This window comes from Quercus suber, unplaced genomic scaffold (assembly GCF_002906115.3).
Source record: "Quercus suber isolate HL8 unplaced genomic scaffold, Cork oak 2.0 scaffold_45, whole genome shotgun sequence".
Lineage (NCBI taxonomy): Eukaryota > Viridiplantae > Streptophyta > Magnoliopsida > Fagales > Fagaceae > Quercus > Quercus suber.
The window spans coordinates 1,383,873-1,397,797 of record NW_027069510.1 but is presented as its reverse complement, the minus strand read 5'-3'; the positions used below and the strand labels follow the sequence as shown (position 1 = coordinate 1,397,797).

The 13,925-nt window shown below is 29.3% G+C and overlaps 1 protein-coding gene across 1 annotated transcript; it reads right to left on the bottom strand.

Moving 5' to 3' along the window:
• Positions 1–498: 498 nt before the first annotated feature.
• LOC112019717 (U-box domain-containing protein 14) lies at positions 499–5,170 on the bottom strand. Its single transcript, XM_024052229.2, has 2 exons — positions 4,290–5,170; positions 499–1,522 (listed from the first exon to the last, which is right to left on the bottom strand). The coding sequence occupies exons 1-2, from the start codon at positions 4,769–4,771 to the stop codon at positions 673–675; spliced, it is 1,332 nt and encodes a 443-aa protein (XP_023907997.1). The 5' UTR covers positions 4,772–5,170; the 3' UTR covers positions 499–672.
• Between the last annotated feature and the right edge of the window lie 8,755 nt (positions 5,171–13,925).

The following is a 13,925-nucleotide window of genomic DNA, read 5'->3' as shown; positions in this document are numbered from 1 at the left end:
AGGTTTTTTTCTTTACCCGTGAGACACAAAGAGAGTGTATGTGAGAGCTTGTTTTTCTTTAGCTGTGAGATATACACAAAAGATATTGTAATTGAATTGAGTATAGTGAAACTGATTTGAAGTTTGTCTCGTCATTTTTCTATTCAAGGAGAAATGACTTTCTATATAAATATTTGTATTATTGTATGATTGCTATTTGGGATTGATAATATTGGTGGTAATATTATTTGGGACCCAAACTCAAAACAACAACAACAACAACAACAACAACAAAAAAAAAAAAAAAAAAAACAAAAAAAACAAAAAAAACAAAAAAAGAATATGAGTAAGATTTTAATTGTGATTTATGATCCTAGGGAACACTATTAGTCCCAAAAATTCAATTTGTTGAAAAAAGAAATTGGTTAATTTTTCTCTTGGTAACACATTCAAGTTTAGCCACAACTTGTGGGTGACCAAATCCAATGTATTACCGGGAAGATTAATTGTTTTCCCATCTTAAGAAACCTTTCATCTTTATTGTCCATGATATACAAATGTCACAATTCATACTGCACAAGGAATGCATCTCTGTGGGAAAACATCCCTCTTTCCCATGTATAATCTCAAATCTAACATATGCTTTGCTATATCCCGATGGAAGCCTGAATATTGAAGTATGTTAGTAAATCTTTAGTATGGCAAACTCTTAGAACTTGTGCTGATCACAAGGGTCTTTAGCTTAGAACTGTCCTCACTAGCATTGGCACGCCGTGTTATCATTTCCATATTCTTATGTAAACTTTGCTTCACCAAATTCTTCATCATTTTCTTTCCTACTTGAGCCTCCCTTTGATTTATAGGTGAACCTATTGTAATCCTTCCTGTTTGTGGGCCAGAATGTGGGCCCATCTTTGCATGCCTCTCGTCTTTGAACCATTGCAATAGCTTTAGTGCTCTCTTTTGGGCCAGAGGGCTACCCAATAATGCCACTTCAAGTAGTACCGACACAATTCCTGACTTGGCCATTTTTTGGCGTTGGGCTGAGCTTTGATGGGCCAAAATCATTAAAATGTAAGCTGATAATTCTTGGCATTTGGGTTTGTCTTCCCATGTCAAAGTCTCTATCAAGCTTTGTGGCACCATTGGACTATTTTCCAATGCTTTCTTTCCCATTAAGGTCACCACCAAGTGCCCAAGTGTTGCAAGGGCTTTCTCTGATAGTTCTTTTACTGAGGAGAGCATCAAGAGGGTTTGTACCGCCCCATTAGAGACTAGAGGTCCTGCACTATCTAACACTGTGGACAAGTTGAATAAAGTACCCAAACACAACTCTTTAGTTTCAACACTTGAGCTTGATGATTCTAGAATGCTTGTGAGAAATGGGAGAATTTCTGATGAGGCAAAAGGGAATTGGTTGTTTGCTAGAGAAGACAATGATAAGAGCAATTCAGCAAATTCACTTCTCGTTGATTCGTCTATAATATCAATGTTCTTTGGTAGTTGGGATAATATTCCTGCCTCCACCATGAGCACCTTGTTCCTGATTGGACAAAAAAAGAGAGAGAAATTGACAAAGAAAGATTGGGACCAGAAGCACAACATGTTTCAACTCTCATCTAACCAAGGTTGAAAATAAGAATGACACATAGTTCGAGTCAATAATGACCTCGAAACTTGAATTGGTTATTTAAATAAAACAAGCAAAAATAATAGGTTTAGGTAGCTTAAAAAAAAAACAAGTGGTGGCCTGTAATTGCATAATTTCTTATAAAATATTCAAGGGGTACCCATTAAATAAATCTCTCTGATCAAAACTAAGCAAATTATTTAAAGAATTCCAATCTGGATGAAGTCAAAAGATCTGTGTTGGAAAGTGGAGGTCAATAGACGAAGTTTTCATTTGTCTAAAGATTATTATTGGAATCTGAACCACTACGCTATATCTCATAGACTCTGATTTTTCTAATTTTTAAAAGACAAAGATGTCGCTTCAATAAAACACTGTTCCCTGTCCAAATTTTCCTGCCACTGTGGAACTTAGTGGACAGTCAGCGCACCTTCTGGCACTCTGATTCAAGGGCACATTTTGCTTAATTATATTTTGGTTATACCCTATTATAGACGATGGGTCTGTTATTTGGATACTATTTATTTTATTAAAATTAAAAATTTATTGTTAAAAATATTATAAATTAAGATAAAAATTAATTAAAATAATATAATAAAACTCATAAATAGTACTTAAAAATACAGTAAAACTTATGTATAATAATAGAAATAAGCTAAATAGTAAAATAATTTTTATTGTTCATTAGTATCCAAACAGAGGCTATATATGCTAGTAATAATGGTTTATTCCATCCATGATCAAGATGCTAGATATGATCTTAATTTTTTTTTTCTTGTAATTAAAAGTAATTAAAATGGGTCATTCAGGAAATGCATGAACACACGTTAGAAAGCACAAAAGCCCTAGTTATATGGATGATGGTCGGGTGCTTTGATGTATTTCAAACAATTTTATAATTACTGATTTGATCTATTTCAAACAATTCAGGAAATGCATGTACACATGTTAGAAAGCGCATAAGCCCTAGTTATATGGATGATGGTTGAATCAATGCTTTGATCGATGGGCTGCATATTTCAAACAATTTTATAATTAGTGACGTGCTCTATTATAATCATGGATAATAAAAGTAATATTAGTGATATACTTATTTGAAAATTTTACCACCTTTACAAGTAATAAAGATTATAGAAAGAAAAAAAATTAATTGAATCCCTAATTATTATATTCAAATGTGTTAAGCTGAAAAAGCCCTTTATTTTGTTCCATTTTTACTATCTACAATTTTTTTTTTCTTTCTAAAGACTATCTACCAATATACTTCTACATCCATGTCAAAAATATATATACTTCTACATCAAAGGTAACCACTATCCCACCTTTGAATGTAGATGTCAATTGCCACAGATTCGCATGAAAAATAGTAAAATGAAGAGGAGCAGAGAGCCCATCTCTCCTTCGTACAATTAATATTATCATTATTAAAGTAGTGAGTATATTTTTGAGTGCAACAGCATAGCTAGATCGAAAAGTGCATGAAGACCCATTCATTACTGCCCTTTTTAGAAACATTTATGTCCCATTGTTTTCTGCAACATTTAAGAGACAGAGAGAGAAAAAAAAAACTAGGAATTATAGAGGGTCCAAAAAATAAAAATCCCAATCCGACCAACTACCACGTGAAATGAATCTGAATCCCTAGTTATTATGAATTATCACTACTCAAAGAGTCAAAGTGTGGTGGTGCCCATAAGGGTTCCATCTTGAACTCCACAATGTCAACATTGTTAGGAAAATAAACAGAAAACGCCAAAAATTAAGTTTAATATAAATACTTTCCACGTGGGTTCACCTCTGTTTCATATATTTATAATTAAGATAAATATAAATTTAAATGAAGGAGCTATAAAGGAAAGCCTATTTTCATGTTTAATCACTAAATACCCCTAAGTCCCTAACCTAACAAAATGTAAGGGTCCCATCTTTGCTTCCCCTATCTGTCCTAACAAACTTATACAGCCAATCAAAGCTAAACCTATTCAAAAATGATTAGAAGTTAGCATTAGCAACCTTAATTAATTTTAATTTTTAAGACATCTTTAAAAAATAAAAAATAAAAAATCTCTTTTTGGAAAAAAAAAAAAGTTACAAAAGAATATAAGCAAATCTTCCACTGGACCTACACGTGACGCATTCCTATTCCTATAACCACCCAAAAACCAAATTTTACTGACTCCATAAACTTATTCAATAAAATCCATTCATGCCTTCAATTTTCTTTGTTCCAAAGATGAATTCCACTTGCATCAAGATGATTAACTGCACAACTAATTAGAAGCATACATGTAGCTGGTGAATGATAGTATGGTCAATTATTATGTTGAAATATCAAAGAGGAGGTTATGCATGATGCACCCTTTTCCAACTTTCTATAATATAGTCATACCATTAGGGAAAAAAAAAAAAATCTAAAAACATATATATATGTGAACAACTAGAATAGTGAACCATTGATTTAATCCTACAAAACGCTAAAAATAATTGATTTTCTTATGAGCGCAACTTATGCCATAATTGTTGACCGTGAGTATTTACAATTTTTTTTTAATACAAATAATAAATTTACGATTTTTTTTTCAACAAGAGACAATCTATCCCATCAAAATTATGAAGAAATTTATATCTCTAAACCTTTCTTCAAAAATAAATAAAGAAATGAAGAAATAGTAAAACTTACGTGTAAGTTCCACGAGCAAGCTCAATCAAAGCCGTGACCCCAACAAGCCTTCTACTAGGCACATCGGAAGCCACCATAGCCACCAACACAGGTATAACTTCCAGCTCTGCCATGAACTTCCTAGTCTTCCCATCTTCTCTTGCAAGCCTTTCAATCTCCATAGCCGCCTTTTCTTTCTCTTCCCACCTCCCAAAGTGAAGCTTCTTCACTGACCTCTGTAGCACCACGGCCGAGTCATCCTCACTTTTCTCTCTTCCCATAACTTGCTGTACTACTACTTCTTCATCATCATCAACACTACTTTTGATACTCACTATATCGAATCGATCCGTGGTCGACCCGTATCGCTTGCGAGCCGCCTTTGATCGTAGGAACCTTCGGATTCGACCAAAGAACTGGAGCTTTATGTAAGACAATAACCAAATAGGAGAAGAAGAAGAAGAAGAAGAATTGGACATGTTTGGGGGTTGTGAGGGACACATAGTGAAAGAAAAAGAGAAAAAGAGATAGAGAAATAGTTATTGGGTTTTGTTTCTTTATAGTATAAGTTTTTCTGTGAGCCTGACTTTCAAAAAAATAAAGTGGAATATGGGATATGAGTGGGACAAGGAGGAAGACGACTTTGAGAGCAAAAACGAGAGGAAGCACAAAGCACATGCAGAGGAACAGTGCTGTCCACTGTAAACTCACAGACCGTGACGGATATTTAAGACAAGTGAGGGATCATGAGCTCTAAATTCCCATTATGCCCATATTTATAATACCCCATATTATGAAGTGGCCATTTGAGATAAAAATACAGAAAATCCTAGTCCACATTCACTATTGTAAACTCTACTTTGAAATTGCGATTTAAAAAGGCGATTTCAGTACAGTTATGTATAGCGAGTATGCACTAAGAAGCGTAAAACTATCATTTTGTAGGAAGTGTGTAGGTAGGGCTTATATTAATCATGCTCAACCCATTTTGGGGGGTGAAGTTTCATGGACATTTCATAATTTGATGGCTTAAACTATCGAGATAATTAATTATTAAAGTAAAGCAACGCGATATTCTCTCCTATCACATTGATTTGAATTTAATAATTAATTTATTATTATATAAGAGAAAGGAGTAACTCATCATTATGCTCCATCTCGAAGTATTGGATTATAGCACTCCCAATGAGCCTTAATTTTTGGTCATAGCACTCTGACTTTGCTCCAAATTTTAGAAACAGAAAAATTAATTAGACAAAATTTAAATATAATTTCTTAGGTGTTGTAACTCTTAAAAGGATTTGTCTTACCTTCAGTACATTTTTAATTGAATATGTCATTTTATTTTAAATATACAATAGCAAATGGTAATGTGTTTTAATCCTCACATTTTATTTAGTTAATTGATGATGTAGTAATTTCCCATTAAAGTAAAAGGTAATTCTTTTTTAAAGAGTATTAGAGGTAAGTCAAACCCCTTTAAAAAAAAGATAAAGAGTCTTATTAATAGTGCCTTTAGTACATTTGTTAATGGACTATTTTAGGAAAGTTTTAATACAACTTTTATAGGAAATATAAAAAGTTATAAAAAAAAATTAGTAACATTTTTCTTTTCTCATAAAAAATTTCTAAAATTAGTTTTTAAATTAATACCCTTAAAACATTCGTAAACTTTTTCCAAAGATAAATTGATCTATTTTGCACTGACCAAAACAGCTACATGACTGAAATTAAGTTACAATCCCTAAGAATTTAAAGAAATTAAGTTAACAAAATCCTTGTTTAAAAAGTATTAATTAAATTTTCACCTTATTTGATAAATAATTAGAAAAGAACACATCATTAGGCCTCTTTTTTTTTTTCTTTTTTTTTTTTTTTTTTGGTTGAGAAAAAAGAATGCTTATATTAAATAAAAATGGCTAAGTCAACCTAAAGTAGAGAAATAATTGGTGGTGGAACATTCTTCATCCACACAACAAAGTTAGAGATATGTAAAGCATACCGAGCAAAACCATGAGTAACCTTATTACCTTCTCTCTTAGTATGAGAGTAACATAATTGATTAAACAACCTAGAACAGAAACGAACATCTTCAATTGACAACCCATCCGAATGCAAAATATCCTTATCAAGTTGCAAAGCTGACAAAAGAGACTGGAAATCACCCTCCAAAACAACATTAGCAAATACATAATTAGGTAGTTGATTTGTTAAATAAATGATTAGAAAAAGAACACATAATGATCCTTAAATAATGTATTAATAATGTATTAAAGATTTCGTTTAACTAAACCATTGAACCGAAAATCAACTATTTGCACAAAAGTAAAAGGCAAAACAAAAGTACTAAATGCATCCTCTATCTTTTACAAGCCAAGTGTACACATTAAATGAACCTACACAAATAATTATATTCATTTCTAAATGTAAGAAAAAATATTGACAAAAATATTAAATGTTCATTAAATAATCTCACAAAGAATTCTTTGCAATCCCACTTATTTCAAATCAAAGATTAATTAATCTTGGTTTAGGTGTGAGCCACAGTTATGGCATGTGAGTGGGAATCCAAGGCATTAGCATTGATTTTCCCGCGAAGCATCATAGATTTTTAATTTTTTGTCATCATATTGATTACAGATTATAAACAGAGTAATGCTAGTCACAAATTATTTTACAATATTTTTACTAAATGTTGATATGACCAACTTTTTATTGATTTTCATCTAGGTCCACCATTAATATCATTTTTCATTTACCAATAATCACTCACTATATCAACAATATGTAAAATATTTTATAAAATAATTTGTATCTTTAAAATTTTTCTTATAGACGTGGCATGCATACCACGAAATAGCGTTGCCAGTTTTCCTTTTCTTTTCTCAACCACGTTCTCGAAAGCAAGGTGATTGATTGTCAAGATTTCTTAGCAAGAAGGGTGAAATCACCGTTCATATATGATCCGTTTAAAATTGTCTATACCACACAAATATAATAAGCTAAGAAATGAAATCATTTAATCGATCTTGCTAATTTTAAATGGAATAGCTAAGTTACAAACCCTGATGTATAATGTAGCACAGATCTTTGGGCAAGGGCGGAGAAAAAAAAATGTGACATTTTACTTTTTAGTCTTGGATTGATAGTTTTTTCAACTTATTTTACCATTCAATTCATAAACTCATTTTTTATGTATTATTTTAAATTACAAAAACTTGAATTTAAATAATTGATTGATGACGTAACTATTAATCTTTGATCACTTTAAAATTTTGTAAGGTTGGATAATATACAAAGATAATGTAATTTAACGGTGGATTTGTCAAAATTCGCATTCAATTAAAAAATATTGAGTGGTATAACATTATTTAGAGTTACACCAAGTGTAACTTGAACCCAACTATATATATATATATATTATTACATTATTTTCGTATATTCTCTATACTTGCAAAATTTTAAAGTAATCAACAATTAATAGATATGTCATCTATCAATTGTTTAAATTCAAGTTTTTGTAATTTAAAATAATGTATAAAAGAGGAGTTAATAGATCAGATAGTAAATAACATCCAATTTGCATGAATGTTAAGAACATATAATTCAACGATGAGATTTTTAAAATATGAATTCTATAACAAGTTATTGAGTGGTGTAACATTATTTAGAGTTACACCAGGTATAACTTAAACCCAGTAATATTTTGGATAAAAGCAATTATTTAGATAGAGACAATAACTTATTTGTTTTTATCAATTTTTTAGATAAAATTAAAATAAGTTTTTTAACAAAACGTGCAACATGCATCTACACTTATTGTTACATTATTAATTTCTTTAAATAATGTAATAATAAGTGTTTTAACAAAACATGAAACATGCTTTTTAGATAAAATAACACTTTTAACAAAACATGCAACATGTATATAAAGTAACAATAAATATTTTAACAAAACATACAATATGCATCTAACAGTTGATAGAGACAATAACCTATTTGTTCTTATCAATTTCTTTAGAAAAAGTAAAAACAAGTGTTTAAAAAAAACATGTAACATGCATCTAACTTTTGGTTGATAGATATAACAACTTATTTGTTCTTATCAATTGCCTTAGATAAAGTAACAATAAATGTATTAACAAAACATGCACCATGGTCTTTCCAGCTAAAAATCTAATATCAAAATTTTAAAACTTATATATATTCATCAATGGTCTTTCCATATAATCTCTCTTGCATCCGACATTTTTTTTTTCCGAGTTGCAACTTACGCATATGTATTTGTATTAGAAAGATATACATTTTTTTTTATAGATTCATAGGAGTTGATAAATTTATATGATTCCATCTCTCTCTCTCTCTCTCTCTCTCTCTCTCTCTCTCTCTCTCTCAATTTTTCCTAATAAAAACTACTCTCATTAATTATTAAATTAATTTTTTATTAAATGTTACGATATGTTTCCTCAAATTAAGGGATAAAATTAACAATAGTTTAATTTACATAAAACTTTATCATTTAAATTCTATTCAAACTAAAAGTCTATTATAATTTTTTTTTTACACTTCCTTCCCTAGGAAAAAAAAAAAAAAAAACTTAACTGAAATTTGGAATCTCACACAACACCCCACATTCCCTCCCCCCCCCCCCCCTCCTCCCACCCCTCTCTCAAGTTGCATCTTACGTTTTATTAATTATTTTAAAAATTATGTTATTAATTGTTAGAATATATTTCCTCAATTCAAGGGATAAGATTTAATTATAATTTAATTTAACTAAAACTTTGTCATCTATGTTTCAGAAATTTAAATCCTACTTCAACTAAAAATCTAAGGTATGGTCATGAGGGTCCAAAAGAGTGATCCGAGAAGGAATACTTCCTCGACTGAGTAAAGCCAAGGTCAGAAGGTGTAATCTACTATTCAGAGTAATGTTCCGAACAACTCCATTGATGAGGATAAGTATCAGGAAGGAACAAGACAAAGGGAGGCTATGAAATATCTAAAAGAAAGCTGTTATCACCGCATTGAATACTCTGTAACTAACCCTCTAGCCACATTAATGAGGAAGTAATATTTGAACAGTAGTTTTCAGCCTTACATCTACTCCTCAAAAACTTCAGGAAGATGCTGATGTGACAAGAATCAATACCTACAATCTAATCTACACGTGTAGGACAAAGATGAAAGAAGGAAGATAGTATAAAATAGAAGGAAGACCTTGAAAAGAAGGGATCAAAGAATTGAGAGAGAAATATTGTAGCTATAAGAGCTATACTTGTAATCAACTTCAAGAAATATATTTAAAAACTGATTTTCTTGAACTGTGCTGATGACGATTTTCTTAGATAAAACCAGTCTATTATTTTATTGTCATCTGGATCTATTATAATCGTGACTCAATTCATTAGAGCCTAGTTTTATAACATGCTATTCACAAATTCATTGTATTGGGCTCTTTGAGCTTAGATCCTTTTAACTTTTGGGCTTAGGACTCAAATGACGTCCCTACAAATATTATGTCAAATGAAATATATTATAAAGAAGAAAAATAAGGGATACCCATTCAAGTTCTTAGTTTCTCTTAGGCAATTTATTTATTTATTTATTTTAAATTCTCAACTTTTGAATTATTTTGTGTGTTTGAGGTTTTGGTTATTCTATGTATTTAGTTTGTAAGTGTTTTGATTTTTTCATTTGACTATCACTACTAAAAATCTGGTTCAAAACATTTCTTTCATGTGTTGTAATGTAATATGATTTCAAGTTACTTTTACTTATTGATTGTTAAGACTTTATCAATATTTATCTATTTCTATATTTTAAAACTTTGTTTATGCTTTGTGTAAATTTCTTAGTATGTGAATTCCTCACATGTCCTTTTAGATCATATAATTTAAGGTNTTTTATCTTAGTTTGGAGTTAATTATTTTAGGAAAACCTTATTTATGCAAGTATTAGAAAAGATTTAACTACTTGAGTTCAAATCACTCTCTTCATTAATAAAAAAGGAATTATAATTAAAAAAATTATTGATCAATTTAATTAGAGATATTATATAAGGAAAATATACAAAGTATGCATTTTATAAATAATAATAATAATAATAATAATATAATTCATTTAGCTAGAAATGAGTTCTAAAATTATGTAATAATAACTCATTTAGTTATCTCTCTCTCTCTCTCTCTCTCTCTCTCTCTCTCTCTCTCTCTCTCTCTCTCTCTCTCTCTCTCTCTCTCTCTCTCTCTCTCTCTCTCTCTCTCTCTATATATATATATATATATATATTAAAAAAATTGATGACTAAAGCTGTTCAACACAAGGGACTTTCACTAGTGATTTATATAAGTCCAAATTTTTATAAGGTATAAAACATGAAAGCACAACTCACCAACCCAACCCAATCCAATCTAACTTGTGTTTGGAATTTCTCAACTTTACCTTATTGTCTTAGGATGAAAAGACTCTTTAACTTGACTCATGTACACTCCTAATATTGATAACATACATGGGATTAGTTAAAGGTTTAATAAGGATGTAATTGCATATCCTTAAGTGTTTTTAACTAATTGATCAAAAGAGAAGCGGATTCTAAAATAACTTCTACTTTGATGTGTAAGTGGATATTAAGTTGTACAAGGAAAGTAGTCATCTCTATCTGTACAAGATATTCTGTTTTCCATCACACTAGCTAAATTTAAAAAGAAGGGTTGAAGAGAGAGAAAGATATCCTATTAAGAAATTAAGTTTCCTAAACCACCAAAGACTATATCTTTTGAAAAATCCAACAATGGATCTAGGTCAATTCCAAATTTATTCAGTTATGTTTTTATGTACTTGTGAAATTCATTATTGTTCTAGATCTTGGAATTAATGTAGTTGTTTTGTTTAGGGAAAAGTTAACAGATGCCCTAAAACATTGGTTTATGATTTTTTCTTTTTTGAAATTTTTTATTGTAAAGAAAAAGTAACTGATTTTTTTTTTTTTTTTTTACATTTTTTCATATTTCCTATAAAAGTAATATCAAAACTTTTCTAAAATTGTTTATTAGCAAATGCTTTAAGAGTACTCGTTAACATGAATTTATTTTTTAATAAGGAAATTAATATAGTTGTTAATAACCTAACAACATAAAGAAATTTACAAACATAACATAGATTGATAAAATCATATCATTTAACTATAGAATAAAAGATGGATTCTAGAAGTTAGGTTACACCAAGCAGCAATCTTTTCTCAGTGAAAAGTGACTACCCTCTCATTAATTATAAAATTATTTTATCTTATTAATTGAGAGGATAGTTTAATTTATCTAAAAGCTCTTTTAGCTAAGTTTTAAGAAGTTAAAAATTCTATTGTAATTTTATTTACGTTATCAATTGTTAGTATCACTAATTTAGGTAAAACTCAATCATCTAGGTTTTAAATATTTAAAACTCTTCTACAATCAAAATTCTATTAGTGAAATTTTCAATAAGTTTAAAGTAAAGTAAAATATTTATTTTAATTATTAAAATTATTTATCATAATTATTTAAATATAATTAAATTTGCACGACATACCATACATATTGGTATGATAATATAATAAATTTGATAATATTTGTAAAATATTTATTTTCTTTTACATGAAATTAATATTTGATACATGATTATTAGATAATGTCAAGTTATAATTCGTGTAACATCACTTATGTAACATCGCTTACACATTGTTTTATTGCCACAATATTTATTGTGCATCAGTCATAATATATATGATAGGTAAATTTTAGATACAATAACTCATGTGTAATACGTTAAGTTTCCCAATTAGATTCAAATATATAATTGAATTGAACTTAAATTATCTTTAAAAAAGATAATATTATATTTTTTTGTACTTGGTCAATACAATAAAAAATTTGAATTTAATTGTACTCATATATATATATTTTTTTTTGGAATTTAATTAGTATCTAAGTTTTGCATACAATTGGCTTACTATTAATACGGAAAGGCTGCGTAGGTTCTTGACTTTTATGGCTCATTGACTTGATGGAATTATTCAAATTTTAGGCCAAATTCATTTATACAAAAGAAAGAAAGAAAGAACAAAATTAAAAAAACCGTCACATCTTTAATAGTCCATGTGGTTGATTTGTGTGTTGCCTTTAAGAGCCGCCAACGTGAATCTGAATGAAAATAATTGAAAAAGGTTTTAGCATCCCACATGCTCCATTTGCACATAGATAAGAATTGCCCCCCCCACACACACACATATGAAATAAAATTTGATCCATAAAAAATTGGATTAACAATATAATTAAAATTGTAGCCGTGCCTACCATTTTGGTCAAGAATCTACTCGGTACATTGAGTCTTTGATTAGTGCACCACTTTGTGAACCAGATTACCATTATTGACCCAACTTTAACCATATATTAAAAAAAAAAAAAAAATCTTGGGTATGAGTTTTGGGTGGAGTTCTTTAACTAGACCTTTCAATTTTGTGCTATAATTTTACGTCATACACCACTATAATTTCACGTGTGAAATAATTTACTACAACAAGAAAGAGACGGTTTATGGCTAAGGGTTCGTTTGATTAGACATTTTAGAAGCATAAAAAATTATATTTAACACTCAAAATTTTATTTTGCAGCCACAACTCCTCTTAACTTTTATAAAAACACTGATTTTAAACTTAAAATACAGTTTTCCAATAGCTTATACAAACACATCCTAATAAACCTGGACTTGTTGAAGCCAAAAAAAACACACAAAAGGAATGGTGCTTGTATGATGTGTACCACCACCATCATCCTTACACTTTGATAGTGACTCTTTTAGATTCATCTTATCTTCTTCTCACATGCCAAAATTCTGTAGTTTGATAACAACTTGGTTAATTCCTTATTCATTAAAAAAAAAAAAAAAAAAAAAAAACTTGGTTAATATATTTTTTTTCTTTTGTAATGGCTAGGATGTATTTAAAAATTAAAAATTCACTTTTATTCTCAGCCTTTGTATCATAATTTTTTTTTTTTTTAAACTTTTACAATTACTTATATTTGCTCCGTGTAATTTTTGCATGAGATCCAAATCATTTTTTTTTTTTTATCAAACCATCTCACAAATGTTTTTAAATGAATTAGCATCCTTTAGAGTTTGTAGAATTCATTGTGAAATTCCTAAAATCTTATCTATATTTTATTTTAAAATTAGTAGATTGAATTTTATTATATCAATAATAATTTGGTTATAAACCAAAATTGTGATAGTCTATGTTTTCTTTTAAATGTTAATAAGTTATAAAATTTAATCCACTCATTTAAAATGAATAAATAGGAATATTAGAAATTTCATAATAAAGAAAGTTACTTTAAGAATTCTTAAAGATCTTAAATGGTTTTGAAATTTGTTCCTTTTTATTTGAAGACTTTATTCTAGTCAAGATTTATCTAGAAGTACACATAAGCTTAAGCTCACCTTAACATTTGGCAGGCCTCAACAAGCAGCAGCTTTTTCTCCATTTTTCCTATCCTTTTCTAAATGTTGGTATGGTAATTTGGTAAAGCGACCCATCAGGATATCACTTACAAAATCATGATTGATTGTAGTTTTGTTTTTTTTCCCGTCGAAGAATGAACACACCATGATGATTTCACAACA